General features: G+C 43.4%; 1 protein-coding gene across 1 annotated transcript in view; it reads left to right on the top strand.

Annotated features, from left to right (window-relative positions):
* LOC134932546 (chloride anion exchanger-like) overlaps nucleotides 1-19264 on the top strand; it is a 130974-nt gene that overhangs the window by 23253 nt on the left and 88457 nt on the right. Inside the window, exon 2 of the mRNA XM_063927076.1 lies at nucleotides 18128-18267. Within this exon, the coding sequence (XP_063783146.1) occupies nucleotides 18128-18267 (140 nt within the window). The remainder of the gene's footprint in view (nucleotides 1-18127; nucleotides 18268-19264) is intronic.

Here is a 19264-nt window from a genome sequence, read left to right as displayed (position 1 = left end):
GTGGGACCCAAGTCTAAGCACAGAATGCATTTATGTTTCATATACACCTTATACACACAGCCAGAAGGTCAATCTAGAAAAGATTTTTAATAACTTTGTGCATTAAACAAAGTGTGTGTACATTCACACAATTCATTTATGTTTCATATACACCTTACACACACAGCCTGAAGGTCATTTAATACAACATTTTTAATATCTTTGTGTATAAACAAAGTTTGTGTACACTGAGCCATCAGAAAACAAAGGTTTCACTATCTCAGTCTCACTCCAAAAATTCCGTATTTCGGAATATTCCGTATTTCGGAATATTTGGATATGGGATACTCAACCTGTATTAAAATTACTTTTCTCTGAACCTACTACACCAGGGCTGGCCAAACCAGTCCTCGAGATCTACCAACAGTACACATTTTCCAGACCACCTAGCTGGTGCACAGGTGTAGTCATTACTAATTAAGATGTGTTGCATTCATTCCTAACTGACAATTCTACAGATCTCCAGGAGGCCTGGAAAACATGAACTGTTGGTAGATCTCGAGGACCGGTTTGGCCAGCCCTGTACTACACTATATTTGGAATTCTGTTTTCCCTATATGAATTTCGTTTCTGGGGAGCGTTTTTGGTAAAGGTTGACGACAGAGGACCTGTGAGGGGATTGACACATGATCATCCTAGCTGCTGAATACTTTTGAAAGGCATATATCGTGGCTTGTATTGCCCTTAGTTCTGGTAATCCCCCATCTATTTTCATTGACATCATCCGTATATACTCATTTCTCAAATTTAGTATATACTACACTATATTTGGAATTCTGTTTTTTTCCCACATATGGATCCTATTTATATGAAGTATTTAGCAGAAGACTTGTGAGGAAAGTACCCCTTTTTTCCTTAATCTTATAAGCGCATGACATCTGGTCTTACTTCACCTTACCCATATTTATCCTTGGTATTGGGGATACCTTTTAGACCAGCCTGTGTGCAGCTGATTCTTTATTGGCGCCAAGGCACTTTTCTGTTATCCATTTTCACTAGCAACTCTAAATATGTTTTAGTGTTTAACTAAATCTAAAACTTTTTGGAATCACGGCACCCTAGGGTATCATAATTTTTTTCACTGCACCCCTAGGCCAAAAGTTTCTGACTGAAAAATTCAGAAAAAAATATTCAATTAAGTAACTTGTGTTTACATGTCATCCTTAGCTTCAGTTAGGTGGTGAGAGATAGGAATCACTTCTGTTTGTCCACATATTTTATGATTGGAAGCCACAAGGACTGTTTTTGTCTATCACACTGACATAAATAATTTGAATTGCTCCTAGACCACCAACTGAGAGCATTCCTGCTAGTGCCCTGAGGCACCCCAAGGTGCCCAGGCACATAGTTTGAGAACCACTGCAGTACATTACTGTGGACTTGACTGATATCGGGGTGTGTTGGTGCACATCTCTAAATTCTCCTTTGGCTCCCATAATTATGAAGAAAAATACTGAAGGACCAGCACGGTTCAGATAACCCTTTTTTTATTGCTTTCAAACCAGAGGCATAAATTCATACAAGGCTCCCAGAAGCAAAATAGTGTTCAGTACCCACACCCTACAAATACACCACACACATGCATTCACTACCAGCAACCAAGCAGTACCTAGACACCCCCCTCACTACCAACACCCACACACCGCAATAAACTACCAACACCCAGACACCCCCTCCTTATACACTACCAACACCCCACCCTCATACACTACCAACACCTCAGCAGCACCAAAACACCCCTTCCCCCTTCACTCTCACTATCTGCTGCAGAAGAGGGACCTGATCTTGTGGCTATTGTGTTCTGCTCCATGCTCATAATCTCAATACTAGAGAAAAGAAAGCAGGTCTTGACTCCCACCCCTTGTTTAAGGAGGGGAAGAGCCATTAGAGGAGGTAGGGGCCGTGCATTTCAGCACCTGCACTTGCCCCTTAGCTACTTGCTGCAGATCTGCTCCATAGAAGAATTGTGATGCACAATCCCTAAGTCAATAATAAAACTTAATGAGGAAAAGATTTATTGTCTGCAATTCAAGATATACTGAGGTCCATCCAATATTTGCTTCAGTCACTTGCTGTAAACTGATCTGTTACAACATCCTTTCGTATAGGTTAAAAAAAAATCACCAACAGTCATGGGTGACATCTCAATAATCAGCTGAGTAATCAACAAATTAGAAAATGTAAACACAAGCAGCGCTAATATAGTAAAACTAACATAGCAGGCTCTGGATATACTAATTTTATGTTTTCTATTCATCCCCTTTCATGTTTGTATTTATACTATATACAGTATTTTTTAGCTATAATAATTATTATTATTATTATTATTATTATTATTATTATCCTTTATATTTATTGCGCCGCAAGGGATCCGCAGCACCCAATTACAGAGTACATAAATGAAAAATCAAAACACGACAATCGTGAATTTCAGTTGAAGACAATATTGGACAAGTACAGGGTAAATAAACACTAACATAAGTATCAGGGTGGCAGAAAACTGTGGGAGCAAAGGAAGGGGGGGGGGGGCTAGTCTGCACACCATAATTAGGTAATGAGGTGCTACTCTGCTTGAGATTTAATACAGTATACATAGGGAAAAAGATGCAGGTGCACTGTCACACACTAGCTCAACCTGTAATAATCAGAGGCATTTAGCATAATCCTGGCTAGGGCTATGAGCTTACCCACCGCACCAAGGTAGCCTCTCATTGGGTAAGTCCCTAACACTAACTACAGGGGTTCAGGTCAAAGCCACCCAGCCAGACAACCCCAGGGCACCGCAAGAGTGATACAAGTAAAGAATTAGATAGGTAGGAGCAGCTACTGCTGCATGTGTGAATAATGTGAAGAGTGAAAAAGAATGGTGTGAAAGTGTTACACATACTATATATAAAACAATCTAATTATGGCAGAAAACTGTGGGATCAGGTGCCGTTGAGGATGGTTTAAGTAAAAGAAGGATAAGCACATAAGGGTAGAAGTCCCTGCTCGTGAGAGCTATTGAACAATATTGACAATAGCAGGTTCGGAACCTGCTAATTTGGTTTTACTATACAACCGCTGTTTGTGAGTTATTGTTGTGATCTCATCCAATGGCTGTTGGTGATTTTTAAACCTGTATCAAAGGTTGCTACAGGTTTTTTTTGCCCCTGATGAAACTTACTTACTTGTACTTTGCACTTTTTAGTGAAGACGCTGAAAGGATCTTTTTTACTGACACTGAAACATTAGCTTTTGACAAAGAAACACTTGAGTTTTATAGTTTGCTTTTATTACATAAAAAAAGATAGAACTACACCTTCATGGGCTAACCCTCTTCCAGCACTTTAAAGAGCTACTAATCCCAAGGGGGTTTAGAATTAAGAAATAACCTCCTCTTGGCAGACATAACAATGAGTTGTATATTAAATGGTGCAATATCCTCAATAAATGTCCTCATGATCTAATATTACTAGTGATTGAGCAAGTGGGCAACGAATTACTGGAAATAAAAAGGTAAGTTATGACAGAAGAATCAGAGTTGTAAAACTCTTTTCTCTAACGTCCTAGTGGATGCTGGGAACTCCGTAAGGACCATGGGAACTCCGTAAGGACCATGGGGAATAGCGGGCTCCGAAGGAGGCTGGGCACTCTAGAAAGATTTAGGACTACCTGGTGTGCACTGGCCCCTCCCACTATGACCCTCCTCCAAGCCTCAGTTAGATTTCGTGCCCGGCCGAGGTTGGATGCACACTAGGGGCTCTCCTGAGCCCTTAGAAAGAAAGTATAGTTTTAGGTTTTTTATTTTCAGTGAGACCTGCTGGCAACAGGCTCACTGCAGCGAGGGACTAAGGGGAGAAGAAGCGAACTCGCCTGCTTGCAGCCGGATTGGGCTTCTTAGGCTACTGGACACCATTAGCTCCAGAGGGATCGACCGCAGGCCCAGTCCTTGGTGTTCGGTCCCGGAGCCGCGCCGCCGTCCCCCTTACAGAGCCAGAAGCAAGAAGAGGTCCGGAAAAACGGCGGCAGAAGACATCAGTCTTCACCAAGGTAGCGCACAGCACTGCAGCTGTGCGCCATTGCTCCTCATGCACACTTCACACTCCGGTCACAGAGGGTGCAGGGCGCTTGGGGGGGGGGGCGCCCTGAGCTGCAATAAAAACACCTTGGCTGGCAAAAATACCACAATATATAGCCCTAGAGGCTATATATGTGGTAAATTCCCCTGCCAGAATCCAGAAAAAAGCGGGAGAATAGGCCGCGGAAAAGGGGCGGAGCTATCTCCCTCAGACACACTGGCGCCATTTCTCCTTCACAGATCCGCTGGAAGGAAGCTCCCTGGCTCTCCCCTGCAGTCTACACTTCAGAACAGGGTAAAAACAGAGAGGGGGGGCACTAAAATTGGGCGCAATACATATATAATATAAAAAGCAGCTATAGGGGACATAACTCAGTTAGTCCCTGCATTATATAGTGCTCTGGTGTGTGCTGGCATACTCTCACTCTGTCCCCCCCAAAGGGCTTTTGTGGGTCCTGTCCTCATTCGGAGCATTCCTTGTGTGTGTGCGGTGTGTCGGTACGGCTGTGTCGACATGTTTGATGAGGATAATGATGTGGAGGCGGAGCAGATGCCTTTAGAAGGGATGTCACCCCCTGCGGGGCAGACACCTGAGTGGATGGGCTTATGGAAAGTAATGAGTGCACGTATAGACTCCTTATATAAGAAAATCGACGACATGCCAAATGTGGGACAGCCGACTTCTCAGCTCGTGCCTGCCCAGGCGTCGCATGGGTCGTCAGGGGCTCTAAAACGCCCGCTACCTCAAGCAGACCCAGATGTCGACACTGATACTGACACCAGTGTCGACGACGATGAGTCAAACCTGATGCCCACTAAGGCCATTCACTGTATGATTGAGGCAATGAAAGAGGTGTTAAACATTTCTGATATAACTACTGGTACCACTAAAAAGGGTATTATGTTTGGAGAGAAAAAACTACCCGTAGTTTTTCCCCCATCAGATGAATTAAATGAAGTGTGTGAAGAAGCGTGGGCTTTCCCTGATAAAAAATTGGTAATTCCTAAGAAGGTACTAATGGCGTTCCCTTTCCCGCCAGAGGATAGGTCACGTTGGGAAACACCCCCTAGAGTGGATAAAGCGCTCACACGTTTGTCTAAAAAGGTGGCACTACCGTCTCCGGATACGGCCGCCCTCAAGGAACCTGCTGATAGAAAGCAGGAGGCGATCCTGAAGTCTGTATATACACACACAGGCATTATACTTAGGCCAGCTATTGCGTCAGCTTGGATGTGCAGTGCTGCCGCTGCTTGGTCAGATAAACTGTCAGAAAATATTGACACATTAGACAGAGACACGATCCTGTTAACCATAGACCATATAAAAGACTCAGTCTTATATATAAGAGATGCACAGAGGGAAATCTGCCGACTGGCATCTAAAGTAAGTGCATTGTCCATTTCTGCTAGGAGAGGCTTATGGACTCGCCAGTGGACAGGAGATGCAGATTCTAAAAAGCACATGGAAGTGTTGCCATATAAGGGTGAGGAATTACTTGGGGATGGTCTCTCGGACCTAGTTTCCACAGCAACGTCTGGGAAGTCAGCATTTTTACCCCATGTCCCCTCACAGCCTAAGAAGGCGCCGTTTTATCAGGTTCAGTCCTTTCGGACCCAGAAAAACAGGCGTGGAAAAGGCGGGTCTTTTCTGTCCAGAGGCAGAGGTAGGGGAAAAAGGCTGCAACAAACAGCAGGTTCCCAGGAGCAAAAGTCCTCCCCCGCTTCCTCTTCCAAGTCCGCCGCATGACGGTGGGGCTCCACAGGCGGAGCCAGGTACGGTGGGGGGTCGCCTCAAAAATTTCAGCGATCAGTGGGTTCGCTCACAGGTGGATCCCTGGATCCTGCAAATAGTATCTCAGGGGTACAAGCTGGAATTCGAGGCGTCCCCACCCCACCGGTTCCTAAAATCTGCCTTGCCAATTGCTCCCTCAGACAGGGAGGCGGTGCTAACGGCAATTCACAAGCTGTATTCTCAGCAGGTGATAATCAAGGTACCCCTACTTCAACAAGGCCGGGGTTATTATTCCACACTATTTGTGGTACCGAAACCGGACGGTTCGGTGAGACCCATTCTAAATTTGAAATCCTTTAACACATACATAAAGAAATTCAAGTTCAAGATGGAATCGCTCAGGGCGGTTATTGCAAGCCTGGACGAGGGGGATTACATGGTATCCCTGGACATCAAGGATGCTTACTTGCATGTCCCCATTTACCATCCTCACCAGGAGTACCTCAGATTTGTGGTACAGGATTGCCATTACCAATTCCAGACGCTGCCGTTTGGACTGTCCACGGCACCGAGGGTATTTACCAAGGTTATGGCGGAAATGATGATACTCCTTCGAAGAAAGGGAGTTTTAATTATCCCGTACTTGGACGATCTCCTAATAAAAGCGAGGTCCAAGGAACAGTTGTTGGTGGGAGTAGCACTATCCCAGGAAGTGCTGCACCAGCACGGCTGGATTCTGAATATCCCAAAGTCACAGCTGGTTCCGACGACACGGCTACTGTTCCTGGGTATGATTCTGGATACAGTCCAGAGTAAAGTGTTTCTCCCGGAGGAGAAAGCCAGGGAGTTGTCATCTCTAGTCAGAGACCTCCTGAAACCAAAACAGGTATCAGTGCATCACTGCACGCGGGTCCTGGGAAAGATGGTGGCTTCTTACGAAGCAATTCCCTTCGGCAGGTTCCATGCCAGAATCTTTCAGTGGGACCTGTTGGACCAGTGGTCCGGATCGCATCTTCAGATGCATCGCTTAATAACCCTGTCTCCAAGAACCAGGGTGTCTCTACTGTGGTGGCTGCAGAGTGCTCATCTTCTAGAGGGCCGCAGGTTCGGCATACAGGACTGGGTCCTGGTGACCACGGATGCCAGCCTTCGAGGCTGGGGGGCAGTCACACAGGGAAGAAACTTCCAAGGACTATGGTCGAGTCAGGAGACTTCCCTTCACATAAATATTCTGGAACTAAGGGCCATCTACAATGCCCTAAGTCAAGCAAAATCCCTGCTCCTACACCAGCCGGTGCTGATCCAGTCAGACAACATCACGGCAGTCGCCCATGTAAATCGACAGAGCGGCACAAGAAGCAGGATGGCGATGGCAGAAGCCACAAAAATTCTCCGATCGGCGGAGAATCATGTACTAGCACTGTCAGCAGTGTTCATTCCGGGAGTGGACAACTGGGAAGCAGACTTCCTCAGCAGACACGACCTCCACCCGGGGAGTGGGGACTTCACCCAGAAGTCTTCCAGATGCTGGTAAACCGTTGGGAAAAACCACAGGTGGACATGATGGCGTCCCGTCTCAACAAAAAGTTAAAAAAATATTGCGCCAGGTCAAGGGACCCTCAGGCGATAGCTGTGGACGCTCTAGTAACACCGTGGGTGTACCAGTCGGTTTATGTGTTCCCTCCTCTGCCTCTCATTCCAAAGGTATTGAGAATAATAAGAAAGCGAGGAGTAAACACAATTCTCGTGGTTCCGGATTGGCCAAGACGAGCGTGGTACCCGGAACTTCAAGAGATGCTCTCAGAGGACCCGTGGCCTCTACCGCTCAGACCGGACCTGCTACAGCAGGGGCCCTGTCTGTTCCAAGACTTACCACGGCTGCGTTTGACGGCATGGCGGTTGAACACCGGATCCTAAAGGAAAAGGGTATTCCGGAAGAAGTCATTCCTACGCTTATTAAGGCCAGGAAAGATGTTACGGCAACGCATTATCACCGCATATGGCGAAAATATGTTGCATGGTGCGAGGCCAATAAGGCCCCAACAGAGGAATTTCAACTAGGTCGATTTCTGCATTTCCTGCAAGCAGGAGTGGATATGGGCCTAAAACTAGGCTCCATTAAAGTACAGATCTCGGCTCTGTCGATTTTCTTTCAAAAAGAACTAGCTTCAGTACCTGAAGTTCAGACTTTTGTAAAAGGAGTGCTGCATATTCAGCCCCCGTTTGTGCCTCCAGTGGCACCTTGGGATCTCAACATGACGTTGAGTTTCTTAAAATCACATTGGTTTGAGCCACTAAAAACCGTGGATCTGAAATATCTCACGTGGAAAGTGGTCATGTTATTAGCCTTGGCTTCAGCCAGGCGAGTGTCAGAATTGGCGGCTTTATCATGTAAAAGCCCTTATCTGATTTTCCATATGGATAGGGCAGAGTTGAGGACTCGTCCCCAATTTCTCCCTAAGGTGGTGTCAGCGTTTCACCTGAACCAGCCTATTGTGGTGCCGGCGGCTACTAGTGAATTGGAGGACTCCAAGTTGCTAGACGTTGTCAGGGCCCTTAAAATATATGTTTCCAGGACGGCTGGAGTCAGAAAATCTGACTCGCTGTTTATCCTGTATGCACCCAACAAGTTGGGTGCTCCTGCTTCTAAGCAGTCTATTGCTCGCTGGATTTGTAGTACAATTCAGCTTGCACATTCTGTGGCAGGCATGCCACAGCCAAAATCTGTAAAGGCCCATTCCACAAGGAAGGTGGGCTCATCTTGGGCGGCTGCCCGAGGGGTCTCGGCTTTACAACTTTGCCGAGCAGCTACTTGGTCAGGGGCAAATACGTTTGCAAAATTCTACAAATTTGATACCCTGGCTGAGGAGGACCTGGAGTTCTCTCATTCGGTGCTACAGAGTCATCCGCACTCTCCCGCCCGTTTGGGAGCTTTGGTATAATCCCCATGGTCCTTACGGAGTTCCCAGCATCCACTAGGACGTTAGAGAAAATAAGAATTTACTCACCGGTAATTCTATTTCTCGTAGTCCGTAGTGGATGCTGGGCGCCCATCCCAAGTGCGGATTGTCTGCAATACTTGTAAATAGTTATTTTTAGCAAAAGGGTTATTGTTGAGCAATCTGTTGAGAGGCTCAGTTGTTTTCATACTGTCAAACTGGATATTGTATCACGAGTTGTACGGTGTGATTGGTGTGGCTGGTAAGAGTCTTACCCGGGATTCTAAATCCTTCCTTATTATGTCTGCTCGTCCGGGCACGGTGTCCTAACTGAGGCTTGGAGGAGGATCATAGTGGGAGGGGCCAGTGCACACCAGGTAGTCATAAATCTTTCTAGAGTGCCCAGCCTCCTTCGGAGCCCGCTATTCCCCATGGTCCTTACGGAGTTCCCATGGTCCTTACGGAGTTCCCAGCATCCACTACGGACTACGAGAAATAGAATTACCGGTGAGTAAATTCTTATTTTAAGGAACCTGGCAGTCATTTATTTTTTAACCTTGACAAAGCATTGAATAACTTCAAAGATTTTCTGTGGTTCAAATAGAAAAAGTATGAATGTATCAAAACAGACTAAAGGACAAAACCAGAGTTGAATCAAGAAGACCTTGTACCCCTACAGGAAATTTGGGAAGTAGAATACTGTTTCCTTTACAAATATAAACAGTCACAGATTTCTGCAAGCAATTCTGATGCCAATTCTTGAAAGAGACACATTCTATTAATTTAAATACAAAACAAATCTACTCATTTAAATACAAAACAATTGACATCAGAATACTACAGTGGCTGAGAGAAAAACCTTTCACACAGGGCCGTTTCTAGACAATTTGGCTGCAAGTGCGAACAGTAAAAAATGTGCCCCCACATAGACATTCAAAATGTGCCCCTTTCCCCATACACATAAATGGTGAGGAGGTGTGACCTCACTGAAATGGGCGTGGTCTCACTTAAAATGGTCGTGGCCTCGCAGGAAAAGACTACCTTACACCCCAGTTTTTGACCCTGCAACAACACACCTCGGCCACCACGGGAATAACAAAAAATTCCACCATATTAAGCCCCACACAGTAATGTCCCTTGCACCATAATATGCCCCTGAACCATATTATGGCATACACCGCAATGCCCATGATTCATTATGCCCTACAGTAAAGCTTCTAATTACTTTTAAATTACCTGCTCGTTGCCAGGGGTTTCATGCACTGGGTGTCATGCTCGTTGCCAGGGGTTTCATGTGCTGGGTGTCATGCTCATTGCCAGGGGTTTCATGCGCTGGGTGTCATGCTCATTGCCAGAGGTTTCATCACTGGGTGTCATGCTCATTGTCAGGGGTTTTATGTGCTGGGTGTCATGCTTGTTGCCAGGGTTTCATGTGCTGTGTATCATGCTCATTGCCAGGGGTATCATGTGCTGGGTGTCATGCTTATTGCCAGGGGTTTCATGCCCTGGGATCCATGCTCGCTTTAATGCAGCTTTAAGTCTGGGAATTGGCAATGGGTACATTAATAACAAAATAAGTTATTTCCTCTTTCAATCACATCCAAAAATACAAATAATAGCCATGCCACCTAACAGTCACAACAATCTGAAACAACTGCAGGGAAGACCAATCATCCCAGCTAGGGTCTAATTATGTAAACCACTGTCTTAATGGGTAGACATCTATTTGCAACTGATAGTCCAAATATCAAAGACTTTTCTCTCTGACACCATTCAGATCTGATGTATGTTGCTTACTTGGGTCCTTTACTAGAAGGTTCCATACTAGTGACTCTTGATGTAGTGAGCGTCTATACTAACATACCTCATGAATTGGGCATGGGGACATGCAGGGAAGCCCTTTCCAATAGTAGTACATATCAGGGTCCACCAATGGAATATCTGATGCTTCTATTCAACTTCATTCTCCATAAGAACTACAGTACTTTCTATTTAAAAATGATTCTCTCTACAGAAACAGGGCACAGTGAAGGGCTCAAACACCATTATATGCCAACCTTTTCATGAGTAAATGTGAAAACATTCACATCACTGGCAACAGGACATATGCACACTACCTAAAGATGTATGTGTCAGGTTTTCAGGAACTTGTTTATTCTGGAGAGATCTTGAGTCTGCTTTGGATGAGAGGCTTGCATGTAGAAAACTGGGCAGCCCAAAGCAATTTCTCCTCATAGAGGACTATGGACTTCTGAGATCAGCTGGTTGATACTGGAAACAGAACAGGAATAGACTGAAGCTGATTCTCAGATATATACTGGTACACAGAGAGACTGAAGAACTGATAAAATACTAAGTACACTACTGGACCAAGAAAGGGCTTCTAGAGAACTGGCTTGAAATCGACTAAGGCTGTAAGTTATCAGGCTTGGACCAGCTATAGCTTCAGAGATGCTGGACTGGGACCAGCTATACAGTAGCTTCAGAGATGCCAGGCTGGAAGCGGAATAGCTTCTATGTGCAGAATCCGAGCTGGAACCGGAATAGTTTCTATATGTGGAATCCGGGATGGAACCGGAATAGCTCATATGTACAGAATCCGGGCTGGAATCAGAATAGCTTCTATATGCAGAATCTGTGCTGGAAATATTCAGCAGCTAGGCTGATGCAGTGAAAGGCAGATACACAGGGGAACAGTCTCAGAAGGCCCCTTTTATCCCTCCTTCTTGACACTCAGTGGAGGATAAGATCATCTGGCAGAAACTGGTGTCTGATTGGCAGATCCTCGATCAGCTAATTGGGACCAAGATGGCGGCTCCCAGCAGATGGAGTCAGCTAGCAGAATCACATGGGGATGCCATAGAGATGGCTGCACAGGAGCGCAAGAGGGATGACAGTGAACTGTCACTAGACTGTAGAGGAGATCACGGCCAGGAGCCATGAGACTGGAGGGGAGACCAGCAGCCATGACAAGTGAGCGGGTAAGTGTAACCGCCGCTGAATCCTGACAGTATGTGTGTTACATTAATGACCAGTTTAGGTGGAGAGGGAAAACTTCCTGAAGGAAATACCAGGAATCATATGGTCACTCTCATTGTTAACATTCTGTAACCAACTTTGTGGATGTTGCTTACCCTCTCTGCTGCAATTTTGTCTACCAAATGTATTCCAAAGCCATTGACAAGAATTAACTTCTGTATGCATCTAGCTTCCATCTGTTACCTCTGAAGAAGGGATTAACAAAATTCCCAATTACTAAGGATATTTGACAGAAATTATTTATTCAATGCACTGGAAGGTATAGGCAAGCAGTTTTTAGACTGGGACAATAATAAGTACAAAGACTGCTATCATCAAGGTCAGTAATCACCAAAGAGATATTACACAACTAATTATATTTCTGGCAAATGCAATGTGTGCAGTGTATAAACATTGGCATCAAACTTCATAAAGAGTACTTTTCTGCACCATTGGCACCTACTTTCAACATATCAAATTCTTGCTTCATACTATAGGTCACTAGTCTACCTAGATTTGCTTACAAATGAGAACTTAACTTGAAGCCTCTCCTCATGGAGTTCTTTTCATCTCCTGTCATGATTGGAGATTTAGGAGAAGGGGTGGTAGGCTTTGATGAAGTGGAGAATTATAAGTAAATGTTTTAAGCAGGCAAGATTAGGAGAAAGTCTGGCTTGATGAGGGAGTATGTTCCAATGAAGGGGGCAGAGCAGGAAAAATCTTGGAGTTGAGGATGAGTATGAGAAAATGTGACTAGAATGAGTGAAGGCAAGGGTTGGAACAAGAGCAGAGGGACTGGGAGGGAGAATGAGATTGGAGCTGTAGGGGGAAATGTAATAGGGTCCGAGTCTGCCAAGGTCTGGGTTTTCCGTCAAGATTGCCCGTATTTTTAAATCGGCAATCATTTACAAGGCTAACCAACCTCGTGTTGCCTTGTAAATGATTGCCGCTTTGAAAATACGGGCAATCTCGGACAAAACCCCGAACCTCAGCAAACTTGGACCCTATTACATTTCCCCCGTAGGATTGGTTTAAGTGATTGAGTGCTTTGTAAGTGAGGGTCAGGAGTTTGAACCATATTCTAGGGGGATGGTGTACAGTAAAGAAGGTTGCAGAGTGGGCAGGTCAACACAATGGTTAGGCAGGAAATTGAGACCAGCAACAGTGTTCATGATGGATTAAAGTGAGTAAAGGAGAGGCCAGAAAGCAGGTTACAGTTTTCAAGGCGGGAGATGATGCGTGCATGGACAAAGGGGTTTGGTGGTATCAACAGTAATTAAGGGCCTGATCTTAGAGATATTTAGGAGATGGCTACTGCAGGAATGATACTCAATATGCAAGATGAAATCAGGGAGGCGTTGAGTATGACACCAAAAGAGAGGACAAGGAAAAGCCAAGAGGGAGAGGATATTGACAGAGAAAGAAAGATGGAAGTACTTAGGAAGGAGGGAACATGATGAGTTCTGTCTCAGACAGATTTAATTTGTGAAAATGCTGAGACATCCAGGAAGAGATGGCAGGGAGGCGAGAAAAGACTCAAGTGAAGACCGGGGGAGAGAGGTCAGAGGAGGCAAGGTAAATTTGTATATTATAAGCATTTAGGTGGTAGTGGAGACCATAGGAGTCTACCAAGAATCTAGATTACTTGAAGAATGCAAAAATAATCTTTACCAAATGAAACGATTTTCTGTATTGGAAAGACTAATACTTTATTTGAATTCCACTCTTCTATTACTACAATGTCTGCTGTAGCTGGTGACACTGCATTAGCTTGCACATCTTTGGTATTTGAAAAAACAACTTTTCTACATGTCTGCCTAGAGCTCATACTCCTCAACAAGGTGCATTCAATAGCAACTCTGATTTAGGACAAAATATTTGGTTTTCCCCCAGTGTAGATCATCTGTACAAGAGGCTTTCCATGAGTCTAATATTGGTGGTAATTTGTGGATCAATTACAGTATACCTCCAACTAAGGGCCTAATTCAGACCTGATCGCATCAGCAAACTTTTTTCTCTAATGGGCAAAATAATGTGCAGTGCAGGTAGGGCAGATATAACATGTGCAGAGAGTTAGATTTGGGTAGGGTGTGTTCAACCTGAAATCTAAATTGCAGAGTAAAAATAAAGCAGCCAGCATTTACCCTGCACAGAAACAAAATAATCCACCCACATCTAACTCTCTCTCTCTCTCTCTCTCTGCACATGTTATATCTGCCCCACCTGCAGTGCACATGGATTTGCCCATTAGAGAAAGATTTTGCTTTTGCTATCAGGTCTGAATTAGGCCCTAAATACTTTGGCAATTATGAGCTCCTGAAGTATTTTTTCAGGTTTTCTACACCCAATCAATTCCTGGTCTGCCTTGGGGATCAATGCCTTTTACTTCTTTGAGGATCTGACACCCCCAGAGACTACACCATATCACTGGTTATAGTGGACAGACTCATTAAGATGGTACGTTTTCTTTCACTTAACAAGCAGCCAACAGCTCTTAAAACTGCCAGTAATCTGGTCTTCTGTCTTTATGTCATTCATGATGACATCACTTAGGAGATCTCAATTCATATCCATGGTCTAACTACAATTCTGTTCCATGCTGTTTATCAAGTTTCCACCATTGTTAATCTTTCATCTTCAAATAGTAAGACTGAAAGTCTGCATTAGGATTTGGTGCAATATAAAAAGTGACACAGTAACTTTGCTCTACATGACTAGTTCCATCAACAATGCTATGCCATCAGTAGCTCAAATAGCGCAGCCCAGATTGGTCCATTTAATCATTTCATCCTGCAACGGTTCCTAATACCTCAACGAGTAGCCCAGTGCTAGCCATTTCTGAATGTCTGATATTTTCAATTTTTCTCATTCAACTCCAACTATAAAATCAACGCACTGTACTTTACCAGATCATTGTTGATCTTGATCATCAATTTGGGAATCCACTGAGGGTAGATGCCAAAGCCTGGTTGTATATTTAATTACTTCAGCCAATTTAGGACAAAACTTAATTGATCATTCCAAATAATTACTGAACTCAATCTTCTATGTTTCATGCTCCATCTAACTGGTTCCTTGAAATGTCATTTTTAAAATGTTACAGTCCTCAATCCTACAGTATTTGCTTGTTGTGGATGGAAAAGAAGACTACAAGTTGCCACCATGGTGAATTTACATTTATGTTGGGGTCATCTGTAGATTTGAACCATTGACATGGGAACAGTTGTGAAGATCACTTTTGGGAACTGACATCTGATCTCCATCCTCAACAACTTATTAAAAAATGTAATCTTCATCATCCTTATAATTTAGGACCTCTTGCATTGGGTAATGATTAAATATTGCTGAAATTTAAAAAACATTTGACCATATGTCCAAGATTTCCAGGAACAATTCCTAGAATTAGAAATTAGTCTGCAAAATTTAGAGTTAGATTTACTAAAACATCTGAAAAGGAAAAGTAGGGGAGGGGGGTATTGCTCTTAGCAACCAATCAGATTCTAGTTATCATTTCTAGAATGTACTAAATAATGATAACTACCATCTGATCGGTTGCTATAGGCAACAATTTTAATCTTCCTTAGAAATGTTTGTAAATGTGCACCTTAGTCTCATTAAATATTGAGCAATTGTTCAGGTTATTATATAGTTTTCTCTTTTTGACTTTTGTTTAAAGTTACTATTTATTTTGATGAGATGCTGAAAATGCTAAAGAGAATACATTACTATGTGCAACATACATAACATAGTAAGGGGACAAAGGACCATCTGTCCATTGCAGCATATGATATGCTTAGATGCTCATTGTCATCATTGGAAAGTACCAGTGGCGTAACTCCCAGAGACACTGCAGGCACTGGCCGCCGGGCTCCAGCTGTCATAGAGGCACCAAGAAAGGAAGACCAAGGGGGCTGCTGAACTAGAGAAAAAACTCTCTCCACTCATTTGATAGTGATTTGCTACAGTCACTCCTGACTGCTGTCCAAGTTCACAAACTGCTTTGCAGCCCCCTTCAGTCTGGAATGTGTCTGATAACAGATCAAAGTGTGTACAGTGAGCTACAGCTCTGCTTTTCTGTCTTATATGAGGAAAGAAAGCAGTGCAGAAGTTGGTTTTAAGGAAATGCACTAATTATTATAATAAAACTTTTAAGATTTTTTTTTCATCAAAGCTTGGAGAAAGATCATTTTAAGAGATAATGTTCCAACCAATCTGCTCCTTTCACTTTTCAAACACAGCGTGTAACATGTAAGGCAGAAGCTGACTGGCTAGTACTTTATCTCTCACAATTTTATCTCTTTGATAAAACCCCCTCAGGGTTCTATTTATTAAAATTTGCAGTCAGCATCTGAAAGTAAAGATTCCTTATCGCCACAATTAACTGCAATAAGGACTTTTTATTCTCTCAGATGTACCAGTGGCAAGTCGCTAGGATATCTGCATATGTGAAAACCAGAGTCATTGGGGGGCACCACCTTCTATTACACCTCTGGGCACCTGGCACAAACTTACACCCTTGGCAAACACACACACAGTGGCGGTTTTTGGTGCGGGCCAGCAGGGCGGCCTCCCAGGGCTGTTGCCTGAGGGCCTGGCTGCAGTCACCATGCTCCCATCTGCTGCCTGTACCACACTGGTCACCTCGAACCCCCTGTTGGCCGCTTCCCAATAATCGGGATAAGGGGGCATGACCTCATGGGTAGTGGGCATGGCCTCACAGTCAGTGCCATGATCACGGGCCACACCCCCATTTTCGCCACTATAGGGGGTATCCCAATCACTCTGTGAGCTACCGGCATGCACTGTGTCCCTCTCTCCCAGTGAATAGTTTATTCACTGCTGCTCTGCAGCGGGTGAGAGAGGGATAGATTGGAGGTATGCTGCTGCAGCCAGACCCAGGACAGAGAGTTGGTGGCTGGTGAGTGACAGGACACACACACATTCACTCTCTCTGTATTGAGGGGCTCTACCTGGCACAACATGTATAAGGGGCTTTACTTTTTGCAACATGTATAAGAGGCTCTACCTGGAGCAATGTGCATAAAGGGCTCTGTCTGGCATAATATGTATAAGGGCATAATGTGTGTAAGGGGGGCTACCTGGCGCAATGTGTGTAAGAAGCTCTACCTGATGCAACATGTATAAGGGGCCCTACCTGATGCAATGTATTTAAGGGGCTCTACCTGGTGCAATGTGTATATGGGGCTCTACCTGTTGTAACGTTTAAGGGACTTTACCTTGTGTAACTGTATAAGCGGCTTAGTTCAACATGTATAAAGGGCTATACCTGGCACAAAGTGTATAAGAGGCTCTAACTGGCACTACATGTATAAGGTTCTCTACCTGGCACAACATGTATAGGAGGCTCTAACTCGTGCAACATGTGTAAGGGGCTCTACCTGGCATAATGTGTGCAAGGGGCTCTACAACATGTATAAGGGGATCTACCAGGCGTAATGCGTTTAAGGGGCTCTACCTGGCGTATCGTGTTTAAGGGGCTCTACCTGGCGTAATATGTGTAAGGGGCTCTACCTGACATAATGTGTATAAGGGACTCTGATCTACTGTGATGTAATGCATGTATGGGGCTCTAACATGTCATAATGTGTATAAGGGGTACTACTGTGTGGTGTAATGTGACTGACAGACACTACTGTGTGGTGTAATGTGAATTGTCCCTATTTTCAATGGTTCACACAATCATTCCTAACAGGTACAATAATACTTGTTAAATGCATTTTATATTTGTACCTATTTCATTATTTATGAAGCTTAAATGTGTCAGGAAACCCAAGTTTTATACTGAAATTGCTAAACAAAACCCTATGAGTACATTAGTCCAGTGATTATATATTAACTACTTTGAACTGTACATAGATCGAGGAGTGCATTCCCTACATGACTATGATTATTTATTATCTTTCCATACAGTGACTTCTACTATCTAATTTAACAGGTATTGTTCCAACTGTCTTTGTAGATAATGTTATCATTAGTGAAACTAAAGCATAACATTTTTCCGAGGGAGCAGTGGATTGATTTTCACAAGAGCTGTCTGTGTTTTAATAACTGTACAATGCAATAAGGATTAAGCCTTTGCCTGCAATACTGCATGAGAGCTACACTTTAGCCTTATAAAACTAATTCTCATGTAGGTTCTTTCCCTCCATTAGATAACATTTTGCATTTGGAGAAAGAAAATGTTCCTCTATGTGCAAGTGGTCAGAGAAAGCAATTGATTTGTCTACTTTCATTAGCTTGTATGGTTATTAATAGTTGTACTGTACAGTATGTATCTGTCATATTAAAATGAAAACTGTCATATATTATCCATTCCAGGTGTTCCCGAGAGAAGGCCAAAAGAATAGCTTACACATTCTTCCCCATTGCTTCATGGCTGCCTATGTACCGAATTAAGGAATGGATTTTCAGTGATATTGTGTCTGGAGTCAGCACTGGACTGATAGCAGTACTACAGGGTAAACATTTTGCTATATAATAAATATATTGTTGCATGTCATAAAGAGTTGTTATGTAGCTTCTAGCCTACACATATAATCTGTACTTAAATAGGAACTAGACATTAATAATCATTACTAATCATTCTGATTAAGAATATCACACTTTGATAACATTTAATAGAGCAAGTAAATTAAGATTTTATTTTTCCATTAATGTAAAGTAATGTTCTAAAGGGTGACCTATCATTTTTTTAATTTAAATATCACCCACAGGGCCTATGTATTAATAATAATCGCTGGATATCGTGATAGTCTTTTTCATTTTAAACAATGCTATCCTGGCTATGTATAGTATAAAAATGTTACACACACATGTGGCGCTCAAGGACAAATTAGTCTCCCATGTGTCATAAATGATAATAAGACAATAATCACCCTAAATATTCACAGTAATGATGATCCACCGTTTATTTTATCAACCTGAAGAAAGGTGACCACCTTCACACAATGATTATTGGCAGTGGGGTCAAGGACAAAAAGAAATATATAGTGCGGTGATCCTTTTTACAATTGATTGAATTTATGCAAATGATGCACTTACAAACACACGGATATATATCTGCATTTCAAAGATGGTTCCACTGATGTAGGAGGAGAGCTTTCAGATGTGTCTTTAGCATGAGAGATGTTTAAATCTGTAAGACAGAAGATCTCTAGATCCGGATACAGGAGATCAGGAAGTACCCTCAGAGTGGTGGTGTTGAAGCTGGCGAGTTCCCTTGTAAGCAGAGATTGTTAGAAAAACAGGCACTTAACGCGTATCTGACTTAAAAGTCCTTCGTCAGAGGGTACTTCCTGATCTCCTGTATCCGGATCTAGAGATCTTCTGTTGGGGACCGCGGGTTTGTGGGCTGCATGCTGAGCTGATGTACCTTCTTTTGGATTCTCATACCATGCCTTTGAATCATTTATGTCTGTAAGTGCATTTTGTATTAAATGTGTGTTTTTACAAAAA

This window comes from Pseudophryne corroboree, chromosome 6 (genome assembly GCF_028390025.1).
Source record: "Pseudophryne corroboree isolate aPseCor3 chromosome 6, aPseCor3.hap2, whole genome shotgun sequence".
NCBI lineage: Eukaryota > Metazoa > Chordata > Amphibia > Anura > Myobatrachidae > Pseudophryne > Pseudophryne corroboree.
Note: the sequence above shows the minus strand (reverse complement) of the source record. Positions and strands in the feature narration are given on the sequence as shown.